The following is a 24159-nucleotide window of genomic DNA, read 5'->3' on the forward strand; positions in this document are numbered from 1 at the left end:
CTCACGAGCCTCGTCAAAGCACATTGGTAGAACCACTCATCCCAACAGCTTCCTTTCGTTCCATGCCCCTGTGGTAGTCACTGAATGGTATTAAGAGGCTGTGGGCTTAAGCCCATAACGCTGGTAGGTCGTAATTAAAATCCAGTTCATGGCGAGCCATCTAATAAAATAGATGACGCATCTTGAGCCCACAAAATTTCAGGGTACTGACTGAAAAACATTTCATTTCAGTACCCATTTTACCTGGGGACTTCCTCAGGTCAAAGTGGCTGTAATTTTTTTAACTGAGGATGCAGGCATGCCTTGTGTTCTATTTCAAATAGGTGCTTTTATTCCTAGGCTCAAATCCCCATTAAAATGTATACTAAAAAAATTGAGACCAGTTTAACACACAAGTCTTTAAATAAAGCGGCTCATCATTCTCTGCTGAACAGAGTAGCCAAAATGCCCCCTGCTGAGTGGAAAAACCTGGCCTCCCAAGGGAAGTATAAATTATAACACCATTCTACAATTAAACCTGCATTGTAAAAGTAAAAGTAAGTAGTGTAAGGTCCCCTATGTGCAACTATTCTTTTCCCTAAGGAATTAGCCTCAGCTCTGTCAGGCTCGTGCCCCTTCCACTGTTCAGCCCTCCTCAGGACTACCTCTACCTGTGGATCTCCCTGTGGCAACTACCTCTACCAATGCCAACCAGGGCTCCTCAGCTCCCATACCCCAACAGGAGCCAGGGAGGGCCAAGGCAGCCGGGGCATCTCAGGCTACCCGGATGCCCAAACTCTGCCCTCTAAAGGCAGTGAGAGGAGAATTTGGCCCAAGAAAGGTGAATACCCCCTTCTCACTTTCTAACTTAAAACAAATTAAAGCAGACTTAGGAAAGTTTTCAAATAACCCCAACAAGTACATAAACGTTCTTCAGGGCCTAAGTCAGTCCTTCAAGTTAAACTGGAGGAATGTCATGCTCTTGCTTAATCAAACCCTAGCCAGTAATGAAAAAAAGGCTGCTCCAGCAGTCGCTCAAAAGTTTAGGGACACTTGGTACCTTAGTCAGGTACATAACCTAATAACACCAGAGGATAAGAACAAATATCCCACAGGTACACAGGCAGTCCCATTCCAGGACCCTTGCTGGAATCCAGATTCAAAACGAGGGGACTAGAGCTGTAAGCATTTCCTCACTTGTATACTTAGGGGATTAAAGCAAACTAGGAAAAAGCCAATAAACTATGCAATGTTATCCACCATAACTCAAGGAAAGGAAAAAAACCCAACAGCTTTCCTTGAGCGATTGCAAAAAGCTTTCAAAAAGTACGCTCCTCTGTCCTCACACTCCATTAAGGGTCAGTTAATACTAAAAAACAAGTTTATTAATCAGCAGCAAATATCAAGAGAAAGCGTCAGAAGCTAGCTTTAAGACCAGAACAGAGTCTAGAATCACTGCTAAACCAGGTCACCTCAGTGTTTTATAATAAAAACCAAAAGGAACAGGCTTAAAAAAAAAAAGAGGAAAAATCAGAGAAAGGCTGCTGCCTTAGTTATAGACTTCAGGCAAGCAAACCCCAGGGGCTCAGATAAGGGAAAGGCTCAGTTTAGCCACCAGTCTGGCAAAGCTTGTTACCAGTGTGGTCTAAAGGGACATGTTATAAAAAACTGTCCCCAGAGGAAGAAACCACCACCTCATCCATGCCCACTGTGCCAAAGAAATCACTAAAAAGCACACAGTCCCTGGGCCAAGGTCCCCTGGGACTAAGGTGTCTAACCAAATCACCCAATGGCAAAACTGAGGATGCCTAAAACAGGTGCCAGCATAAGCCATCACCCTCACAAAGCCCCAGGTAAAGCTAGCCATAAAGGTCCTAAAAGCCAAACTTCTCCTAGGCGCTAGCACAGGCTTCTCGGTATTTCTCTCCTGCCCTAAAAACTTGGTGCTAGTATTAAAAAAGTTACTACCTCTATTCAGTTACTATAAGCTATCTCAAAAGTTAATTAGTAACAAAGACAGGTTGCTAATTCTCTCTACAAAGGGCACCTCTCTCTGCAAACCAGCTTAACCCTTTAGCTGCTGTAGCTTTAAAAATAGAAGAGCCCTAAATTTGCTAACAACAGAAAGAAGAAAAACCTGTTTCTAGGAAAAATGCTGCTATTTTGTAAACCAGTTTAGTGTTATTTTAAATATAAAACTCAGAGATCAATCAAAAACAGGGCTAGAAACCTTTAAAAACCTAGCTCTGCTCTCTCCTTGGCTCATTTATAACTCTAAGCCTCTCATCTTTAACCACCTGGTCTTATTCATTTCTTATAAAACCATAAGGTCACAGTTAATCCTGCTGCTAGAACCCTGAATGTCCTTAGCTCGTAAGCTTTATCGTAAGCCTGTAAATCAACCTGCACCCCTAAAAGGCTCCCCTCTGGAAGAAACCTCAACTGCAGGGCCCCTTCTATGCCCCATTTCAGCAGGAAGTAATTAAAGAAGATCAACGCCCAAATTCCAACTGAAGTTAAATTTTCCTGTTCAGAAAGGGGAATGAGGGAAGGTGGTCTCTTTCTGGGTCCATGAAGGGGCATAGCTTTAAGGGCAAGAATCTCCCAGCTCCATGCCCCAACTCCCATCTCTCTCTATCCTGGAGATTCAGTGGTTTATATTTGAATTTCACGGGCAGGAGAAGAAACTAAAAGTCAATCACTCCAGCGGAAGTTCTAAGGAACTCCTTTCATTGGCCCAGGGTCTTAGAGAGGGTGGGCGTTTCTCCCAGGATAAAAGTTCGTGCTTCGTCACCTGTGCCGGATTTTCCAGCTTTCTTGAATCCTCTTCCACACGGTGGGAGCTTCCTCTGGGATCCCTTCCACAGTCTTCTTGGAAGCCTTTCTTCTCTTCTCCTTTCCTTCTATTTTCTCTACCTCAATAAAATCACCTTTCTGCAACACTTTTTTGGGTCCGATATTCACTTTACGAGCATATGGCCCACCTGCAGTGGCCCCACCGCTTATTCCTTAAGAGGCTGGAGGCCAAAATCCCACAACAATCTCCAGCATGGGAGAAAAACCTGGTTACAAGATGGCCTTTACAGTTTCTGCTGGCAGTGCTGTTTTCAAATACAATCTTTCGTTATTTGCTGTGTACGTGGCTTCTCTTATGGGAGTTCGTCCTCTGGTGCCTCAGACAGAAAAAAGCCACTCTTTAGCTTAGAATTTGGTTCTTCAGGAGAGGCTGAAGACAAGTCCAGACAACGTCGAGATACTGCAAGTTCAAAGTCAGAAGACACCCTGGCAGGTACTGTTATTGTTACAGAAAATACACTTAACCTAGCAAGTGTTTTTGTTTTTGTATTTGTATTTGTTTTAAATAAGATGATACCGTTTGTTTTATTGAAGACATAGCCTTAATAGAAATGTGAAGACCGTTTAGGCACTCATGCTAGTGCCAATGAGAGTGCTAAATTTTTTCTTTAGAGAATTGTGGCAAAGCGGTTTACATTAATTATTGTCCTGGTAATATTTATTTTTATGTTATCTTTATATGTAGTATATTTATTGTTATTATAATATATTTCGGTGTATAAATCAGTAATTTAAAGTGTGTCCTGAACCCAAATATAGTGTAGAATCTCTTCATTCACATTTCTGTCATCTGCCACCATTCATTTTCTACATTAGGATTCTCTCTTTACATTACAATAAACAATACTATAAAACTAAACAGTATTATAAAGCACAGTTTCTAAAAAGTTCGTGGCCTACAATTTTTGGGGGGATGAAAAAATTTAAATGTCTTTAGGTGTGGTATTTCATCTCTTGTTGTATATGCCTGTTCTCATGCTGCTGTGAAGAAATACCCGAAACTGGGTAATTTATTAAAAAAAAAAAGAGGCTTAATTGACTCACAGTTCTGCATGGCTGAGGAGGCCTCAGGAAAGTTATAGCAGAAGAGGAGACAAACACATTCTTCTTCACATGACAGTGGGAGAGAGAAGAATGAGAGCCCCAGAATAAAGGGAGAAACCCCTTATGAAACCACCAGATCTTGAGAACTTATTATCACAAGAAAGGCATGAGGGAATCCGCACCCATAATTCAATCACCTCCCACCAGGTCCCTCCCACCACGCGTGGGAACTATGGGAACTGCATTTCACCATGAGATTTGGGTGGTGACACAGTCAAACCATATCACTTGTTTAAAATATTTCTTCTCTCCCGCCAATTCAAACTTTTTCTGTATTTTCTTGATCTCTGAAAACTGTATGGTTTGTACCTCTACAAAAAAGCGAAAGAAGGAAGTCCAGTGAAATAAATCATTTCAATTCTTATATGCAAATTTAATACTTGAGTTCATGTATTGAAAAGCAGTAACAGCTTTGGGTACAGGGGTGTGGTTATAATATCTTTAGGCAGGATATAAAATGTTGTATCTTTCAATGAGGTTGATATTATTTTATCCACATTCACTCTGTAGTCCTCATTTAATAGTAAAATATATTTTCTTTAAGGAAACTTTGTTTTAGAAGTGTTAATTTATTTAACCAAGGGCAGGCCAAGGGCATAGTCAGGGCCAAGAATATAAATGTAGATATATACATAATTAAAAGTTATAAATAAAAGAAGAAAATAGTACATAAAATATCTTTTTGTTTGTACCTTGACAACAGTACATTTGTGACAACCTGGAAGGCATGTTCCAAAGTAGACTTTTCATGTTTCTTGGAATTCAATGCGAGAATAAGTTTGGCCATGCCCTAGGCAAGGTCCCTACAGCCCTGCTCCTTCTGTCTCCAGCTTAGCCCCATACTGGGAGGGATGCCCCAGTTTTACTATCTCAGTCCATCTTCTTCCACATGCTGGCCATCCCCTGTCCATCCTTCAGACCCAGGGTTTCAATCATGGTAATGTGGTCTCACCTGGTGAAGAAGGTCTTGAAAAGATGCCCATGTAGGCCCAGATCACGGGTTTGGCTGTAGCCTTGGGGACTTAGAATATGGTCCAGCAGTGGGGTAAGGGATGGCACAGGCTCTAGGTAAGTATTGCTTTTTCACCGTCAGCCTGTAGTATGCTCTCTGAGGAGTGTCATGACCCAAGGAAGGCCAGAGTGAGACTTGCATAGATCAGATTAAGAACTTCCAAAATGTGTGGATTAGATGATTAAGTCCACCAGTGGCATATGTTGTTTCAAGTGCTGCTAGGATAATGGGATTTATACAAAATGAAATGTGGCTTTTCAGGGTGTCATAATCAGATGACTTTATATTCTGTGCTAATAATGCTGTTTTCGAATAAAATCTTGTGTCATTTGCCGTAGGTGGCTTTTCTTATGGTAGTTCATCCTCTGGTGACTCAGACAGGAAAAAGCCACACTTTAGCTTAGAAATTGGTGCTCAAGGTAAAGCTGAAGACAAGTCCAGAGACCGTCGGGATGCTGGAAGTTCACAGTCAGAAGACACCCCAGCAGGTACTGTTCCAGAAAAACACATGTACTTAACAAGCAAGTGCTGTTTGTTTTCATTTTGGATAATCTGAAAATCTATGTTTTCTTAAAGACAAAGCCTGCATAGAAATAGTGGGGACCCTAAAGACACTAATTTCAGAGCTGACGAGAGTGATAAATTCTGTCTTTAGAGAATTGTGGCAAATAAATTTACATTAAATTAATTATTGTCCTGATAATCTTTATTTTTAGTGCTATCTTTGTAATTAGAGTCTTTATTATTATGACATATTTCAGTGCATAAATTAATAATTTAAAATGCTTCCTGGACCCAAATATAGTGTAGGATTTCTCCATTCATATTTCTGTAATCTAGCCACCATTCATTTTCTACACTAGGATTCTCTCTCTCTTTTTTTTTTTTTTTTTTTTTGAGATGGAGTATCACTGTGTTGCTTAGGCTGAAGTGCAGTAGCTCAATCTCAGTTCTACAACCTCTGCCTCCCGGGTTCAGGAGATTCTCCTTCCTCAGCCTCCTGAGTAGCTGGGTTTACAGGTGTGTGCCACCACACCCATTTAATTTTTGTATTTTTAGTAGAGACAGGTTTTCACCATGTTGGTCAGGCTGGTCTCGAACTCCTAACCTCGTGATCTGCCCACCAAGGTCTCCCAAAGTCCCGGGATTACAGGCATGAGCCACAGCACCCGGCCAGATTCTCTGTTTAAATTACACACTCAGTTTACTAAATGGTAGCATAAAGCCGAGCTTCTAAACAGTGCATAGACTGCAGGGTTTTTTTTAAGGAAAAAATTTAAATGTCTTTAGGTGAGGCATTTAATCTCTTGTTTGACAGATCTTTCCCTGCTGACCCATTTAAACTTTCACTGTACTTGCCAGGTCTCTGCAACCGTTAGGGTTTATACTTCTACATGAGAAAGAAAGAGGTTTAGTGAAATAAATAACTTTAATTAATTTTATATGAAAATTTGGTATTTGATTCCACGTAAAAAGGCAGAAACAGCTTTGGGTGTAGGGGCGCGGTTGTAATATCTTTAGGTAGGACATAAAATTTTATCTCTTTTCCTGAGTTTGGTAATATATTATCCTCATTCATTACGCAGGGCCCATTTAATAGTGAAATAAACTTTGTTTAAAGAAACTTTGTTTTAGAAATGTTAATCTGGTTAGCTAAGGACAGGCCAAGGGCACAGTGAGGGTCAAGAATATAAATGCAGGTGTATGCATAACTAAAAGTTACCAATAAAGGAACACAATACTATGGAAAATGCGTTGCTCTCTCTACTTTGACAAAAGTACACTTATGACAACCTTGAAGGCAGAATGCAACACAGAATTTTCAGGTTTATCGGAATTGAATGCAAGACGAGTGTTGACAGTGCCCTAGCTAAGGTCCCCACAGTCATGCTGCTTCTGTCTCTGCTTATTCCCATACTGGGAGGGACATTGCAGCTTTTCTATCTCAGTCCATCTCCTTCTGCACACTGTCCATGCCTTATCAATTCCCTCAGGCTGAGGGGATCGTATTTGCAATGTCGTCTCACCTAGAGAAGAAGGTCTTAGGAAACATGACCATGCATGGCCATGTACTAGACTAGGGACTGCAGCCCTGAGCCCTAGAATATGGTCCAGAAAGGAAGACGGAGATCGCACAGGCTCTGGGCAGGGAGGCATAATCCCTTCACTCTTGGCCTGTATTCTGTGCTCTCTGAGGAGCGCTGTGACCCCCAGGAAGGCCAGAGGAACATGTGGGCAGATTAGAACAAGAATCCCTGTTGCCTGAGTGCAAGAGAGCTACTATCCAAGGCTAGTGATTGCAAATGGAGGAACTCAGATGGGTTTGATTGAAGAGTTTATACTTTTGCTGTGACTGAGTACAGCTTTGCTTCCTTCTGCTTTGTCATCACACTAAGATATTTATATATTAAGGTGCAGCTCTGAAACTACATGACATTGAAAAAGACAATGAGAAAGATGGTAAAAGAGAAAAAGAGGAAGAGTATATAGTGACAAAGCGTAGATAGAGGAGAAGAGGAGGAAAAGAGGGGAAATACTGTATGTAGGAAGAGTAGTAGTAGTAGTAATCGTGGTTGGAGGGTTAGGTAATAAAGCAATAATATATATTGGCTATATGCAATTTAAACATTGTTTTAGTCCTAAAACAAACACCTACATGCAAATTTTATAATTTCAAAATCTCTTAAAAGTTGAAGCCTTTTCCCTAATACTACATAACAGATTATTATTTTGACTCTTCTCATAATCAGAGACATTTTATTTTTAGTATTTTTAATATTTGCTTTAGAAGAGTATACTTGCTAGAAACATGGAAAATGGCAAAGAATTCCCAGAGTGGTTGCTGGGAAATGTATTTAAAAACAATCTCCTGCCACTTCTGAAAACCTGTCCTGACAGGCATCTTGCTACAAAGACTGCAGGCACACAGAAATCTTTCTCTTTTATAAAACAAGCAGTTAAACCCCATTACGTATAAGATGTGAAGATAAGCAATAACTAGTTATTGAGTGGACTCGACAGCACCATTAGCCACAGAGTTCATCCTACATTAAATGGTAGTTGGGTTAGCCACCTGTGTTTGCTGATTGCTTATAAAAGAAAAAATAAGTTTCTTGTATATTATTACTGGAGATAGCTTTGTAATTTGTAGCCGAGAACCAGCTGAAGTTAGGTCCCTACGTCCTAAGAGTTTAGGAGATAAAGAACCATCATCCTTCATGACTACATTTCAAAGTGTTGGCCCCCAGCCCCTTGAAGAAACATTTTTGGGGTGCTTATTTAGTCTTTAGAAAGATCTATACACATTTCACAGAACTAGAGAAAGTACTCGTAAGTTTTCTGCAAGGAATGATCAAAGAAAAAGTATTTGTGGAGGGAGAAGTCTCTTTCCTTATTTCAATAGGGAGAATTAAATCACTTTATTTGTATTTGTGCTTACATAGTCTTCAAGTATTACCTACAAATAATTCACTTCATTTTTTTATTTGATGAACAAAATGTATGTCTTCAACAACTCTACAGGAATATCGCAGTCACTAAGATGTTATTAAATATGAAGTATTTACATTTTATGTAGAGATTTCAAAAAATATGCAAATGGCATAATAGAAAGCATATACACTTTGTGTAGCAAAATATTTATTACCTTAAGAAGTGGTTTTTGCTGGTGACTGCATTTATTAAATAAATACTGAATGCCCTCTATCATTGAGTCAGGTCTGGATACCTGAAATCCCTCGCTCAACAGAATAGGCAAAGAAACCTTGAGTTTATGGAGCTTAAAATGTAGAAGGATACAGTCAATACTTGATAAACAATATAGACAGCGACAAAAGGTGTATCACAAGGTGATATATTTTACCTTGAATATTACAAGGTGATAAAGTCTGGGATAAAATAGAGTAATAGAATGGCAATTGGAAGTGTATCAGTGGAGTGGGATTGCAATTTTAAATTGTCAGAGCGTGCCTCATTGAGATGAAACTTAAGGAGGTGAATGCTACAATTAATTCATGAGTCAATGCTTACATGCTTTTTTCCCTGCAGAAATATGTAAAAGACAATCAGGCATGTTATCTTAATTTTATCAGCTATAAGGAACTGTAGCCAAGGACCATGTGGATTTAACATGGCAGAAAAGTTTGATTGTGGGGAAGTGCAATGCCGGAACTTGGGGCTGAAAAATGGGGAAGAAAGCATACTGGGGAGCTTCGGCTCTGTTCAGGAGAAGAGTCTCTAGTACACATCAATTACTGAATCTTCATAGCTCGATTCTCTTCTTTTTCTTGAAGTTTCAGAACCATGACCAAAAACTACAGATAAGGTGATCAAGTCAACCAGGGGTGGATGTTGTTCCAAATGTTGTCAGGATAATGAGACTTACACAAAACAAAATGTGGCTATTTGTAGTATCATAATTAGACTAACATAGCTATATTATTGTTTAATTACCTAACCCTCCAAGTACTCTTACCTTTTTAGTCTTTTTTTAGTCTGTGCTAGCAATGTTATTTTCAAATAAACGTTTTCTTTCTTCACTGTAGGTGGCTTTTTTTATGGTAGTTCATCCTCTGGTGACTCAGACAGAAAAAAGCCACACTTTAGCTTTGAATTTGGTGCTTCTGGAGAGGCTGAAGACAAGTCCAGAGAACCTCGGGATGCTGAAAGTTTAAGGTCGGAAGACACTCCAGCAGGTACTGTTACAGGAAAAATACCAACCTAGCAAGGAAGTGCATTTCGTTTTCATTTAGGATAATCTGATAATCTTTGGCTTGTTTGCAGCACATGTCTTTAATAGTAATAGGTACTCTAAAGGCCCTGACTCCAGGGCCAATGAGAGTGCTAAATTCTGTCTTTAGAGACAGAATCTTTTGGCAAATATGTGTCCATTAGATTAATTTTTTTCCTGATAATTGTTTTCCTGTGCACTATTCATATTTGGTACTATTATGCTAATGATGAATTATTTTTCTGACATTTTTACTGTATAAGTTAATAATTAAAAATGCTTCCTGGGCCCAAATGTAATATAGGTTCTCTTTGCTCTTTTTTCTATATCTAACCAATTGATTTTCTGTATCAGAATTCCCTATTAAAATTACATATCCAGTTTGCTGAGTGATATGATGATAAGAAAGAGTTCCTAAACAGATTGTGGCCTGCAATTTTGTTTTTTGGGGGAAAAAATTTGAATCTCTTTAGGTGAGGTGTGGCCTTGCTAGATATATATATATATATATATATATATATATATATATATATATATATATTTTTTTTTTTTTTTGAGATGGATGAGATGGAGTCTTGCTCTGTCACCTGGCTGAAGTTCAGTGGTGGGATCTCTGCTCACTGCAACCTCCATATCCTGGGTTCAAGTGATTCTTCTGCCTCAGCCTCCCGAGTAGCTGGGACTACAGGTGTACACCACCACACCCGGCTAGTTTTTGTATTTTTAATAGAGACAGGATTTCACCATGTTGGCCAGGATGTTCTCCACCTCTTGATCTCATGATCTGCCCGCCTCGGCCTCCCAAAGTGCTGGATTACAGGCGTGAGCCACCACACCTGGCCTCAATACATTTTTTCCTACTGTTCCACTCAAACTTTTACTGTGCTTGCCTGGTCACTGAAATCCCTATAGTCTGTAATGCTACAAAATGGGAAGGAAGCAGTCCCAGTGAGGAAAATAAGTTCTATATTTTACATTAAAATGTAATAGTTTTGTCTAGGAGGTGAAAAGGCAGAAACAGCTTTGGATATAATATCTTTATGAAGGACAAAACATTTTGGACTTCCCACTCACCTGTCTTGGGACTGACAAACTCAGTAGAGCTAAGGAGTTAAGGCAGATCCTTTTACTCTTGTTTACATTAGGTGTTAGTCGTTTTCTCACTTTCTATAGAACACAATAGAAGTTTACCATCAATGGCCTCAAAGCTTTGCCTTCTTATGGAATTCTTTCAAATCTCATGGTAAATTGGTTGCCATCCTTACACCTGATTCTACTATGTGGAATTATATTTAGAAAGATATGGAATAAGGGAGATCAAGGAATATATCAGAAACTTAAATGTGACTCTGCTTCGAGCGGTCTATAGGAGATTAATTTCTTGTATGGTATGAATGAATACAACTTTTCTGTGGTAATGGTTGTATTTTTGTATGGTAGATGAAACCAGTTCAGCAGGTGGTACTGTTTGGTGGTACTGCTTCAAATCAAAATTAAATTGGTAGGGGTCCCTGATCAAAATGGATTAGATGTACATGCAGTAAATGGATTAGCTGACTCTGATTCTGCTGCCAGGGAAACAGGTATTCTATGTTGTTTATTAGTTTATGCTTTTGTCAAAGTAATCAATTGATTTAATTTGCAAAGCAGGAATGGTGGTGTTTTTGAGAAATACAGATTTAATGTTAAAGGAATTCATGAGAAAAATTTGTAAACTGGTTCATAAAGGATCTGTATTAATTTCAACAGAATCAGCAATTAAACACTCTAGTGAAGAGGCAAGTAGGTTTGAGGCTTTTATTGAAGGAGCTTAGAGCTGGGAAGAAGAGACCCAGTTACTATCCCCAGTCGTTCACACTAACCTTTGGGAAAACCATTTAACTTCTCTTGTTCCCAAGTTTTGTCACCTGGAACAGGTAAATTTTGGGCTCCTGTGTTTGAATGACATCTACAATGTTTACTTTTAAAATCCCATTACTAATATTTGACCTAGTTTTCTTGAAAAACAAGGTTGGAGAAAATAAATTTACAAAAGTGTGGAAAAATAACATCTTATATTCAGAAACTAGAGCCAGTGAAGGAAGTGAGTGTGAAGAAAATATAGTAACTCTAGGTATTTTTGACTTAGAGCAATTTACCGTGAAAGACGTGGACACTGGTAGAAACAGGAAGAACAAGGAGTTCGCTGGTGTTAAATCCACGGACCTTGGTACTCATGTCAGTGAGTCAGGAATTCTGATTCAGAGACTATTAATGCAAATAGGAATAATTATTATTCTTTATTACTCCTGATAACACTTTAATTTTTCATTAGGCAGGAACATTTTGCCTTTTGATTTTGGAGTTGGTAGTGAAAAGAAGAGTGAATTGGAATTTGGCTTGGTAATTCTGGCTTGGTGAAGTTGGTGTCAGTGGTCTGCAACAAAAGCTTTGGTGGAAATGAAATAGAGAACACTAGAAATCAAGTTCCAGTGACCTATATATTACAATTCAGGTTTTTGCATCAAAATAAAGAATCATAAAATGTGTTAAAATATTCCCTTGGTGACAATGATTTTTTCTTTCTTTCTTTTATTTTTTTCAGCAGATAGCACAAACACAAGACTTGGTGCTGGCTTTAGTAGCAGTGGTGCCTCTCTGAATGTGGGATTTGGTTTGGGGACCTCTGATCAAAAGGGATTGGAAGTCGGTAGAGCTGATGGGAGTGAAACTAGAGGCAGTGGACTTGCTGGGGGTGAAACCATAGTCTTTGGATCTGATGCAGGTAGCTCAGGTATTCCAACTAAGACTCATTCCTTAACATTTTAGATTGTTTCAATTAATTAATTAGTTAAAATACTTAATATTTAACAGCTAAGAGATTAATTAAGTAATGTTAACTTTAGTAATGTTTTGATTTTTCCATTAGTTGGAACTGGTTCTTCTGGTTTGAAAGTTGGAGCAGGGAAAGGTGATGCTGCATTTAGTTTTGAAGTTTCTGATTCAAGTTCATTTGGTGACAGTGGCATTATTAGCAAAACAGTTGAAGGAGATCAAATGAGTAGTTCTGGAGGACCTATTTCCATTGATCTAGGTATTAATATCTGACTTTTTTGCATAAAAACATTTGAATCATAAAATGTTTTTAATACATCATGACATTTATTTTATATTCTACAGGTGATGCCAGTTTAAGAAGTGAGAATCAATTTGTTGGTGGTGGTTCTCGAAATTTGATATCCAATTTATGGGATTCTGGCCAAGAGGGATTTGGAATCAAGGAAACTGGAGGGAATGGAATGAGTGGCAGTGTATCTGCTGAGGCTAGATCCAAAGGTTTTGGATCTGATGCCAGTAGCTCAGGTATTTTAGCCAGTTTCTGTTCCTGAGATATACAACTGAATTCCAAATATTAATTTATTTTAAAATATTTTGATTTTTCTGTTAGTGGGAATGCTTGAGTCTCTTGAATTTGGACTTGGAGGAAAAAAAAGTTAGAGCTGGATTTGATTTTAGGTATTCTGGTTCAAGGAAATTTGGTGATAATGCCCTTAGTGAAAATGGAATAAAAGTTACTCGAGCATCTAGTTCCACTGGCTTAGGTATTGTTATTTAATGTCTTTGCATAAAAATTTGAATAATAAACTTATTGAAATGCATTCTTTGATAATCATTTTCTATCATGTAATTGGTACCAGTGCGATAAAAAAGGGATTTTTTTTTTTTGATACATCAGAAAATTTAGGCTTTGATTCAGAGAAATTTGGTCAAAATCAAAATTTGAAAGAAATGGATTTGGTTGGAATGAGCAGAGCAGCGGTGGATCTGCTGTCAGTGGCTCAGGTGCTTTAGTCCTGGACTCCGCTCTGGTGAAATCTAAAACGATTTCAACCTGTCATTCATTATTTTATTAACATTTTATTTCGTCGCCAATGGGAAAGTCCTGGTTATTTGAATTTGGACTTGGAGAAATAAAGGTTGGAGATGAATTTAACTTTAGAGACTCTGGTTTAAATCAATCTGGTGACAATGGCAATAGTAGTAAAAATTTTGATGGAAATGGAGTAGGTAGTTCTAGAGGCTATAGTTCGAGGTGCTGATAGTTACTTTCTGTGCATGGAACAATTCGGAATCATGGTATGCATTGAAAGTAATTCTAGTGACCATATTTTGTATTCAACAGGTGGTTCAAGTGCCAGAAATGGGTTTGAATATTCTGGTGGTATCTCTGAAGATTCAGGAGTCATATTGGGGTCATCTGATCAACATGGATTTAAAGTCAGTAGAACTGGTGGGAATAGAAAGAGAAGCAGTGAACCTGCTAAGGCTGGAAACTTGAGTCCTAGATCTCATGTCAGTGACTCAGGTATCCTAACCTGGACTCTATTTCCAAGAAATTCCAATTAATTTCTTTCTTCTTTATTTCTTTTATTTACATTTTGATTTTCCATTAGGAGGAAACACTTGGTCTTCTGGTTCTGGAAGTGGTGGAGAAAGTAAGGGTGCAGATGGACTTGGTGTTGGTGCTTCTGGACGAAATGAATTTGGTGAAACTGGCCTTAGTGGTACAGGTACCTGTGATAATGGAAATAATGTTACTGGGTCTCATTCCTCTGGCATAGGCATTGAGATTTCTGATGATCAGAAAATCAGAATTCTAAGATACATCTTAAAATAACAGTAAAAATTGGAATCATTATTAATAGTAATTTAAAAAGCAAGTCTGCATTCTCTAATCTTGAAATGTGTTTAGGTCTGGTCAGGCGAATGATGAACATTTGTTGGCATAAGATGTGGAACTGGTTTCATGGCTGTGAATATATCAATGTGGAATTCTTTTTGTTGCCTTTATGCAAATTGATTTGGAGTCAGTTGAAGAGATAGTTAAACCAGCAGCTGAACTGTTGGGCGCAAACTTTGTATCCTGAATCTGGACTTGGTGAATTTAGTTTTCTTTGCAAGCCCATTGCAGAGAAGAGTAAGGCTTGCATCCATTTTTTAAAATCCTCATAAAATTTAATATCTCCACTTAATGAAAACAATCGATTGCATGGTCTTGGAATTTGCAGTACACATTGTTAAAATAATATGTATTATTGATGCAGAAACTGATTTGATGCTGTTATCAGGGCTGGAAAATCTTGGGAACCACTAGAATAGACGACGATAGAACTGGGAGCAGTGGCTCACTTCCAGTCAAATGGAAGTTCTGGAAAGTATTCAGGAGTCATCTTTAGAATTCAACTTTAGGATTAATATCTGTTTTCTAAACACGTTAAATATAATTAGCAAGAGATATAGGGTAATGTAGTAATGATTGACCAGACACAGGATTGACTGTCAATTAATTTGTTCCAAGAAAGGACTGGTCATACAGAAATAATAATTTTACTTTTGGTTGTTCTTAATCTTTGGACATCAATTTGAAGTCAACTCTTCCATGTAACTGAGAAATTTGAAGTCATTCATTATTTATTGGCACTGATTTTGTTTAATCACAATCGGTACAAATGATTTAAAGACACCTAATTTCTGAACTCTAGACAGGCTGCCATCAGCTCAGGTATTCAAATTAGGTTTTCTTCCTGAGAAATGTATTCAGAATAATTATGTCTAATGTTTCCAGTGTGGAGTAGTTGCTGATTTGAGGAATATATATATATATATATTTGCTATTTGGATGTCAGATTTTAACTGCTTTGATTTTTCCACGTGAGATAGACTTTACTAAGTAGTGTTACTTTTGGTAGTGTATATAATGGCAGTCAATCTAGTGGCTTTGCAATGAGAAGTCTGAATGTATTTACATTAATGAAGGTGTCAGTTCATTTAGATTAGTGGTTTTCACATTACTAGTTTCTGAGTGCAGAATGTTTTGTTCAGTTGACCTCTTGAAATAGTTCCTAGGTTTCCTAAAACTAAAACAATTCAGAATGAGAAACAGTTTGGTTGACAGTGGGATAGGAGACCTAGAGCCCTGTCTACTGAATCTTGTTCTTTTACCTTTGAGAAGTTTTAAGACAAATGACCTAGAAAACAAAAATTGATTTGCTGTCAGTTAATTTAGAGGCAAGGCATTTAATTTTCTCACCCCAGCAGGTTTTTGAGTTGATTTTTTTTTTTTTCTTCTACAGCTTTACATAGTCTTAGTCTGCTAGCATTAGCATTGCTGGACTAGGATCTATGGTCTACCCATTAGATTTTCTTTAAAAATTACTTTACCAAGTAAAATCATACACATAAAATAGCCTAATCCTTTTGTATTAAAATAGGCGTCACCGGTTCATCTGAATACAGTACGTCTGAACCACTCAGTACTCCAGGTAATTTGATTTATGCTTTTGGGTGTTTAAAAAAATACACATACATACACACAAACATGTGCTTAAAATGTTGTGATGTTCTGCTGATTATTGATTTACTAGGACTTGATATTATTGTTTCTCATATTGAGCTCTTAAGTGCTACTTCTCTTTGGATACTAAAGTTTAGATGATGAACTAAGTATTTGAAATAATTTCATGAATAAGAGAGATTAAATCACATTTTAAGGGAATTTGAATAAAACATGTTACAACTCTTTTACTACTTTAGACATACTATTTTTTAAATTCCTTCATAAATAGATTAGGAGTTCAAACTGTTTCCACTCAGTCTGAGTAAAGGCAACTTGTAGTAAAGAGAAGAAGATAGATAAAGAGCATTTTGAAAAGATTTTATAATTCTATCAAAATAACCACTTTTGTTATTGTTGTTGTTGCTTACTTTTAGGCCTTACCCTAAGATTGAATGTAAATTTACTTGGTTACATAAAGGGTCATTAGACATAAACAATTATAATAAATGTAGTTTTAAAGTATACAGATTTTTCCCTGTGAGTGGGAGAAATACATTTTCCTCATATACAGATAACAAAATTATTAGTATTGGATAATAGACTGAATAAAATGTACCTTGGTCTTATTTGTGCCTTGGCTTCTGATAAAAATGAGCATGCAATATTTTATTTCTAAAGTGAAAAAATATTTCTGTAAGGGGGGCATCACAAATTAGTAATTGTACAGGATTCCAAATGCATAAGCTCTTAATGATTCATGAACATACTGAAAAAACATGAACTGCAGAGATAATCATGTATGTGACTTTGGCAAGTCCCAGTTCTCACAAAGTTATATCTTATATATGTTATATAATATACAGAATAAAAAATTCATTGATGGCCTTCAATACCAACTTTTAAGTTCCCATGTAGAAGTTTCAATATCTTATATATTTAGAATGAATATATGTCTTAACATTGAAATAATCTATGCATTGTATTGAATAGAAAAAGGATCCCATATTCCAGAAGCAACTCCGAAATACTCAGAAACAAGTGCAATTATTGGTAAGTAAAATGGTTGTGATATTCATCCATATAATTATGCACAAGCCAGTACCTAATGAGGTCACAGAATCAAATTCACAAGATCTGAAACTAGTTTTATTTATTTATTAACAAGGTCTAACTTTGTCATCCAGGCTGGAGTGCAGTGGTGAAATCATAGCTCACTGTAACCTCTGACTCCTGGTCTCAAGCAATCCCCCTGCCTTAGCCTCCTGAGTAGCTGAGACTGCGGGAGGGCACCACCATGACTGGATATTTCTTTTTCTTGGTAGAAGTGGAGTCTTGCTATGTTGCCTATTCAGGTCTTGAACTCCTGGCCTCAAATGATCCTCCCAACTCAGCTTTCCAAAATGCTGAAATGACGGGCATGAGCCACTGTGCCCAGTCTGAAACTAGTTTGAAAAATGTCCCCATCATCTGTCTGTTTAATCACTTTATGTTTGAGTGACATCACATTTGTACCATTTTTTTGCTCCAAAAATCATGTATACACGTGCACACACACACACACACACACACACACACACACACACACACATTTATATGTAGAGAGATAAATGATATAATTCTTTACCTTCATTCACTATAAATGGGACCTCATTCAGACTTAGAAAAACCATCTCTAAAAAAAGCAAAGCAAGGAAGCATACAAACCACCACTTCCCTCCATGTATTCCTTCCCGTATTAGAGACAAGTTTTGTTTTCCTATGGGAGACAACATATTTTTAGTCTTCCTTTGTTTTAGCCAGAATGGCCAACTTATGGTACTCTAAAGAATTACTCATGTACTAGTTTTAGTGAATCTTTGCAGTGGTGAAAGCAGGCAAGCACTGATTTATGTGACTATGAGAGTTGAACCTTTCAGTGATTTTACATGATTTTATTTCTCTTAGGACAAAAACACTTTAAAACAGATCTAGAAGATATGCTAATTGTTCTAAATAATTAAGTACATGTTTCTCTGAATATTTTGTAGGTGAAGCGTCTACCTGGAGCAAAGGAGCATATAAATCTTTCAATGGCCGCATCTTTTCCTTTGAATCTTCATGCCCGTACACTTTCTGTCGTCACTGTGTTGAATCTGGAGGAGATTTCAATATTGAGATCAAACGAAACAATGATAGTGAGATTGAAAAAATAACAGTTCTCATTGACAATAACGACATCTCTATTTTTGGTGACACTATTTTAGTTCATGGAGAAAGGTAAATACCGTAACGTTTTGGGTAAATGAGATAAAATTATTTGAAGTAACCTGAGCAAAAAAAGATAAAGGAAAAGAAAAGATAAAAAGGGAGATGGTACTTACTTACTATTTTGATGCTCATAATGATGTTTATAATTGATTATTGGCCAAAAGTTTGAAAAATGTGTAAGACTTTGACATATTTGGGATTTTAAGACATTATATTTATTCCTATAACAAGATGGAAAAACAAATTTGTTGTTTGGCTATACTAAGTATCTAGATTACGAGAAAAATGTGTATTCAACAAAACTGAATATTTTTGTTGAATATTTCAGGATATTTCAGTTGTCATTTGCAAGTTTAACACTGATATAAATTTGAGATTTTATAAATTAGAAATTGAAGAGAGTAAAACTTGTAGTCCTTGATTTTTAGAGGGAACAATTCAGATTTGGAAGGGATGGCATATTGGAATACTTTCCAGGATAAGAAAATGAGGCATGATATTCTACTTGTGAACATTTCAAGTTATTTGGTCATTTTTTTTTTTTGACACTGAACCAGTGTCATCTTGTCAATTTTTCTAAAGCGCCAAGGATCTATTAGTTGTTTTTCAGAAGTTCATCAGATATTCAAAAAAGACATCTTGTTTCTCCTTTTTTGAATTGATAAGAAAACTTTAATATTTACCAGCAAGAATTATAACTAAAGATACTCAATTGTTGACGTGAATTACCAGAAAACATATAATAGTATGATTCTTACCTTTTTACATATGCTTGTATTTTATACTTTTCAGTGTACAGATACCATATAACAATAAGTTGATTCACATTAAAAAATTTGGAGAATATAATGTTCTGAATAGCCGTAGAGGAATCCTGACTTTAATGTGGGACAAAAATAACAAACTCTCAGTAAGTCTGTCTGATTTTCTTGTAATACTTTCCTTTTTGTCCTTTTGTTAAGTTATAAAAATGATACATTATAAGGGAAGTAAGAGCTATGGTTTATTGAGAAATCTCTATGTATTCATCATTATACTAAGAATTATCTCCTTTAATATTCAAACATATCTTAAAGTAATTTCTATTACTATTCACATTTTATAGATGTTGAAGCTCAGAAAATACAGAGTAAGAAAACTTAGTAGGTTGGTGCAAAAGTAATTGTGGTTTTGACCATTACTTTTAAATGGCAAATACTGCAATTACTTTTGCACCAAATAATCTTTTTGAAGACACGTAGTAAATGGTAGAGTCAGGACCTATTTCAAATTACAGAGCCAGGTCCTTAAGAAAAAGACCTTTAAAACCCCTAAGTAACTAGCCTATGTATAATTGAATTTGAGGAAGCACAGCCATGGTTTGAGTTCATTTTAAGATATGTTTAATATTTCATGAACATATACACATAATTTTTTTTAAAGCTAACTCTTCACAAGCAGTATCCAACTTGTGGTCTTTGTGGTAACTTCAACAGCACTCCAGGTAAGATTCCAATGTATCATGTTTAAGAACTTGCTTTCCAAAATAAAATTAAAAACAAAAATAAAAATAATCATTTGCCTTTTATAAAGAATGAGAACTTGTTAAAATAAAAAAATTTACATTGCCAAGTCTATATGTAGCTTGAAAATAATGCACACATAAAAAGAATAACTTAAATAAATATTTCTTTTTAAGGGCAAGATATTAATGAGCATATTGCCAATAGTAAAATTCCTGGTGATTGTCCCAATGCTGTTGGTAAAAGCTATGAAGTTTGTGAAGATGGAATACAGGCAAGAAACTTATATTTCCTTGTGTGGCAAATTCTAGCAGCAGTAGTTCCCTTTCATTGTTTACATCTATGGTACACAACACGTATACATGTTTGTCTGGCATGTGTTTGTCTGGCATCTTTTAACTTTTTGATAGTAGCCATTCTCACAGGTGTGAGGTGATAGCTCTTGGTGGTTTTGATCTCCATTTCCCTGATGATTAATGATCCTGAGCACCTTTCATATTCCTGTTGGACATTTGTGTGTCTTCTTTTGAAAAATGTGTGTTTAAGTGTTTTGCCTATTTTTAAATTTTTTTTTCTTTTCTTTTTTTTTTTTAACTTTTTAGATGATTTTATTTTATGTGCAAATAATGAACAGATGTTTTACCCATAAATTCTACTTTCCAAAAACAGGAGCTTTTTAAAGAAAACCATGTAACTTTTAAAAGGCATTGAGATTCCTCTGCTTCTAGATCATTGGTAGGCTAGAAAAATAAAGTTTGTTCTACCAGGAATCACAAGCTGGTACTGAGTATTCTCCAAAGTGCAAATTCTAGAGTATAGCGTCACTCCAGGCAAAGATTATTCAGTTCTCATTCCCAACATCCAAAACTACTTATCAGAAGGTTAAACCAGGTCAAAACAGTCCAGCATAATTAGGCTTCATCAAACAATATCATTCTGCTCTTCTGAGATGCAAATAAACCAAAACAGGAAATACTAAAATCAAAATAGTATTTGACACTGTCATACAAATTGTTATTTCCTTGTCATATCCCCCTTTCTATAACATTAATAAAGGGAATATTTTACTGCAAAGAATTATATTATTTTATACATCACTAACTATGAATTTTTGCCATTACTTATTATACAAAGGCTGCCCTGTGCCATTATCCAAATGAAATAAGCATTTTACATCCACAATTCACTTCTATAGTTATAAGCAGAATTTTCTTGATTTACATAAGTACATCTGTCAGTGAAGATTTAACACTGAGATGCAATGTAACATCAGTAATGTCTGATGTTTTATAGATGGCAATGTAGAAAAGATACATTTTAATCACTTTTCACTTAAGTGACCTTATGTAAAAAATAAACTAATAATTTAGCAGTTCCAAGTGTCCAAAGGACATTTTCAAATGCACATAAAAGAAATGGTTACAGAGATTTTTAAGAAGCATCTTCCATATCCACATCCTCTTGCAACTGCTTACCATTTTCTCTTCCAAATGCTTCCCTTTGCCTGCTAAAGGGGCTCGAATAAGATGGATATTTTGCTTGACTTCTTTGATATCCTGAACTTTCTGTAGCTCTTTATTTTTCTTCAGTCTGTTCATTATAAATTTAGCTTGGCGTTTCTGTTTGATCTCTTCAACTCTATTCATTGCATCAATAGTTTTATTCCATAGCTCTCGCTGGTATTTGATAGGTTCATTTCTATGCTTTTCAAATTCAGATGAGTTATCCACTGTAAGCTCTTTACCAGCTGCTTTCCGGAATGCTTTGGTCCACCTAAGTTTGCGAGGATTGCGCTTCTTTTTAAAGTTTTTATGACATTTAGATTTACAAAATCTGAACACCTTGCAATCATTGCATATGAACATCATGCCGTGGCCAGGGTAGATGGGCCCGGAACAGAAATAACACTTGTCGATACGCATGTTGAACCCGCGTGGGTCCCCACTGAGGAAACGCCAAGCTTCGGAGGAAGTGACCTTAATTGGTTTTTTTCTTTTTCCACTTTTGAGTTTTATATGATCTTTATAAATTTTGGATATTATCCCCCAATCAGATTAAGATACATGGTTTGCGATTTTCCCCCAATTTTCAGGCTACCCTTTAATTTTGTTAATCATTTCATTGCTATGTAGAAGTACTGTTTGATGGAGTCCCACTTGTTTATTTTTGCTTTTGTGGCCTGAGCTTTTGGTGTGATATCCAAAACATCACTGCCAAGGCCAATATCCAAGACCTTTTCCTCTATATTCCTTTTGACATTTTATATTTTCTGGTCTTAAATTTAGGTCTTCGATTAATTTTGAATTGATTTTCATGTATAGTATGATATATGACTTTAATTTTATTCTTTTGCATATGGAAAACCAGTTTTTCCAGCACCATTTAGTAAAGAACACATCCTTTCTCCCATTGCATCTTCTTGGTGCCTTTGTCAAAAATAATTGACAGTGTATGTTTGGATTTATTTCTGGGCTCTATTCTGTTCACTGGTCTATGTGTCTGTATTTATGCCATTATTCTGCTGTTTTTATTACGCTGGCTTTGTAGCCCTTGGTTCCAATTTAAGCCTTCGGTTCCATATTCTTCTGAGCACTCATATTTTCTTCTTAGAATTCTGCAACTACTTCCTCTCCAATATTCCTATATTTTTCAGCTTTAGTTTAGTGGTACATGCCAAAATAACTCCCCCCCCAAACATTATGATATTTACCATATATTAATGTAATGATTACAATTTCCTTTGCACAGTGTTTTAGTTTGTCTGTATGTAAACTGACATGCTTCACCTTTCCACTATCATCTCTTAATGGATACCGACTTGATTCCTTTCTTACAGTTTGAAATCCATGTACTATGTCCCACTCCCTTACTTTTGCCCCAGATGTCCAGTCTGAATGGTTATTCCTCATATCTTTGGCTTTCTTTTTGAGAAAGTTATGAGTAATATTTTTGACAACAACATTTACAAGTAGTTATCTTTTACTCTGTGAATTTTCTGCTGTTATGTAATTCTATTATGTTGATTTTCATAGATTGCATCCATTTGGTGACTTAATGAATGTTCACTCATCCCTATTTCAATTAGAATAGAATTCTCAAGATCAAGAGATGTGTGAATAGTATTGATAAAAGATTTTTTTTTTTTTACTGAAAGATGGTGTTGCAATCATAGCCATCCTGTCATCTTCAAGCAAAGCAAATTACACCATGGCATTATACAAGATCATCTATCATCTTCATTGTGAAATCTTCCTTGATCTTTGTGGTTGGAATTGGTTTCTCTTTCTTTTGTTATCTTATGGCTCTCATTGGTACTGATAACGAGATACCATCTATAAAATTTGCCCAAGTTTTTCTCATGTGCTCCCTATAAAATTAGGAGTCTCATGATAAAGATTGTGTTGTAGTAGTCGCATAATAATGTTGAAAACATTCCTTGTTGCTCAAAAGCATTAGTTAAATGATTACATAAATTTATATTCAAAACAATGCATATTTACTAAGGACCAACTTATGTACAAGATATTGTGTTAAGTCTACAGCATAAAAAAATCAATCATATTTCTTGCTCTAGAGAAATCTAATCTAGTGAGAAAATGTACAAAAATAATAGATGAAAAAATAATATTTGAAGATTTTTATTTCACTTAATTTAATACCTCACTTGGAGAATGTTATCAACCTGCCTCCAGCCTACTTGATACAAATTATACATTTGTTCAACAGTAGATTTTGTTTCTCTAAAAACAAATCATTAAAATAGAAAACAGCTGTATGGTGGTTGAACTATGTTTAAATTTGAACTTTTTTTTCATTCAATAATATATGTCTCTACTTCCTTTACTGAAACAGAACAAATATGTTGTTTCCAGAGCAAATACACATGGCTCTAAGAAAGGACAGAGTCAATTTATTTTATGGTCATCTATTTGATCATAAAATATAAGCAGGTTAACAGTTAAAATGACAATATCCTTTCTGCCTATTATGGTATTCCATCAGGTACGATCCCAATCTTAGGCATTAATCAGTCTCTCTTCTTCTCAACCCTTCCATTTTCTCTAGTTCTAAAATTCGTGTCACCTTTAAAGACAGTTTGGATAAGTTCAAGTACAATAATTTTTGAAGTCATTACATAGCAATCCAAAATGCCAAGTATCCAGAAGTATTCTTTTAGGAGTCACTTTACCAGATATAATATTTCAAATGCCTCCATTTCAACCAATGCCATTATACAACAATCCAAAATGCCAAGAATCCAACAGTATTCATTTAGGAGTCATTTTACCAAATGTAATACTTCAAAAAGCTCTATTTCAAACAACATACAAGAACTCTTTGTCAAAACTACAGGATATGATGCAAAAAAAGAAGCAAAAAAAAAAGCCTTCTGTAATTATCCTTTAAAAATTCA

The 24159-nt window shown here is 36.1% G+C and overlaps 1 protein-coding gene and 1 pseudogene across 1 annotated transcript in view; one reads left to right on the plus strand and one right to left on the minus strand.

The window, feature by feature from the left end:
• The first annotated feature begins 766 nt into the window (after positions 1 to 766).
• The window catches only part of MUC19 (mucin 19, oligomeric), a 160852-nt gene continuing 137459 nt past the window's right edge, over positions 767 to 24159 (plus strand). The window contains exons 1-15 of the mRNA XM_074403475.1: positions 767 to 1048; positions 2674 to 3268; positions 5290 to 5439; positions 9496 to 9645; positions 12268 to 12453; positions 12589 to 12753; positions 12840 to 13022; positions 13843 to 14025; positions 14114 to 14230; positions 15932 to 15982; positions 16987 to 17046; positions 18024 to 18252; positions 19036 to 19153; positions 19666 to 19726; positions 19922 to 20019. Coding sequence (XP_074259576.1) covers positions 767 to 1048; positions 2674 to 3268; positions 5290 to 5439; positions 9496 to 9645; positions 12268 to 12453; positions 12589 to 12753; positions 12840 to 13022; positions 13843 to 14025; positions 14114 to 14230; positions 15932 to 15982; positions 16987 to 17046; positions 18024 to 18252; positions 19036 to 19153; positions 19666 to 19726; positions 19922 to 20019 — 2628 coding nt within the window. The remainder of the gene's footprint in view (positions 1049 to 2673; positions 3269 to 5289; positions 5440 to 9495; positions 9646 to 12267; positions 12454 to 12588; positions 12754 to 12839; positions 13023 to 13842; positions 14026 to 14113; positions 14231 to 15931; positions 15983 to 16986; positions 17047 to 18023; positions 18253 to 19035; positions 19154 to 19665; positions 19727 to 19921; positions 20020 to 24159) is intronic.
• On the minus strand, positions 21106 to 21667 carry LOC120364941 (putative ribosome biogenesis protein RLP24 pseudogene; annotated as a pseudogene).

Source organism: Saimiri boliviensis, chromosome 7 (assembly GCF_048565385.1).
Source record: "Saimiri boliviensis isolate mSaiBol1 chromosome 7, mSaiBol1.pri, whole genome shotgun sequence".
Taxonomy (NCBI): domain Eukaryota; kingdom Metazoa; phylum Chordata; class Mammalia; order Primates; family Cebidae; genus Saimiri; species Saimiri boliviensis.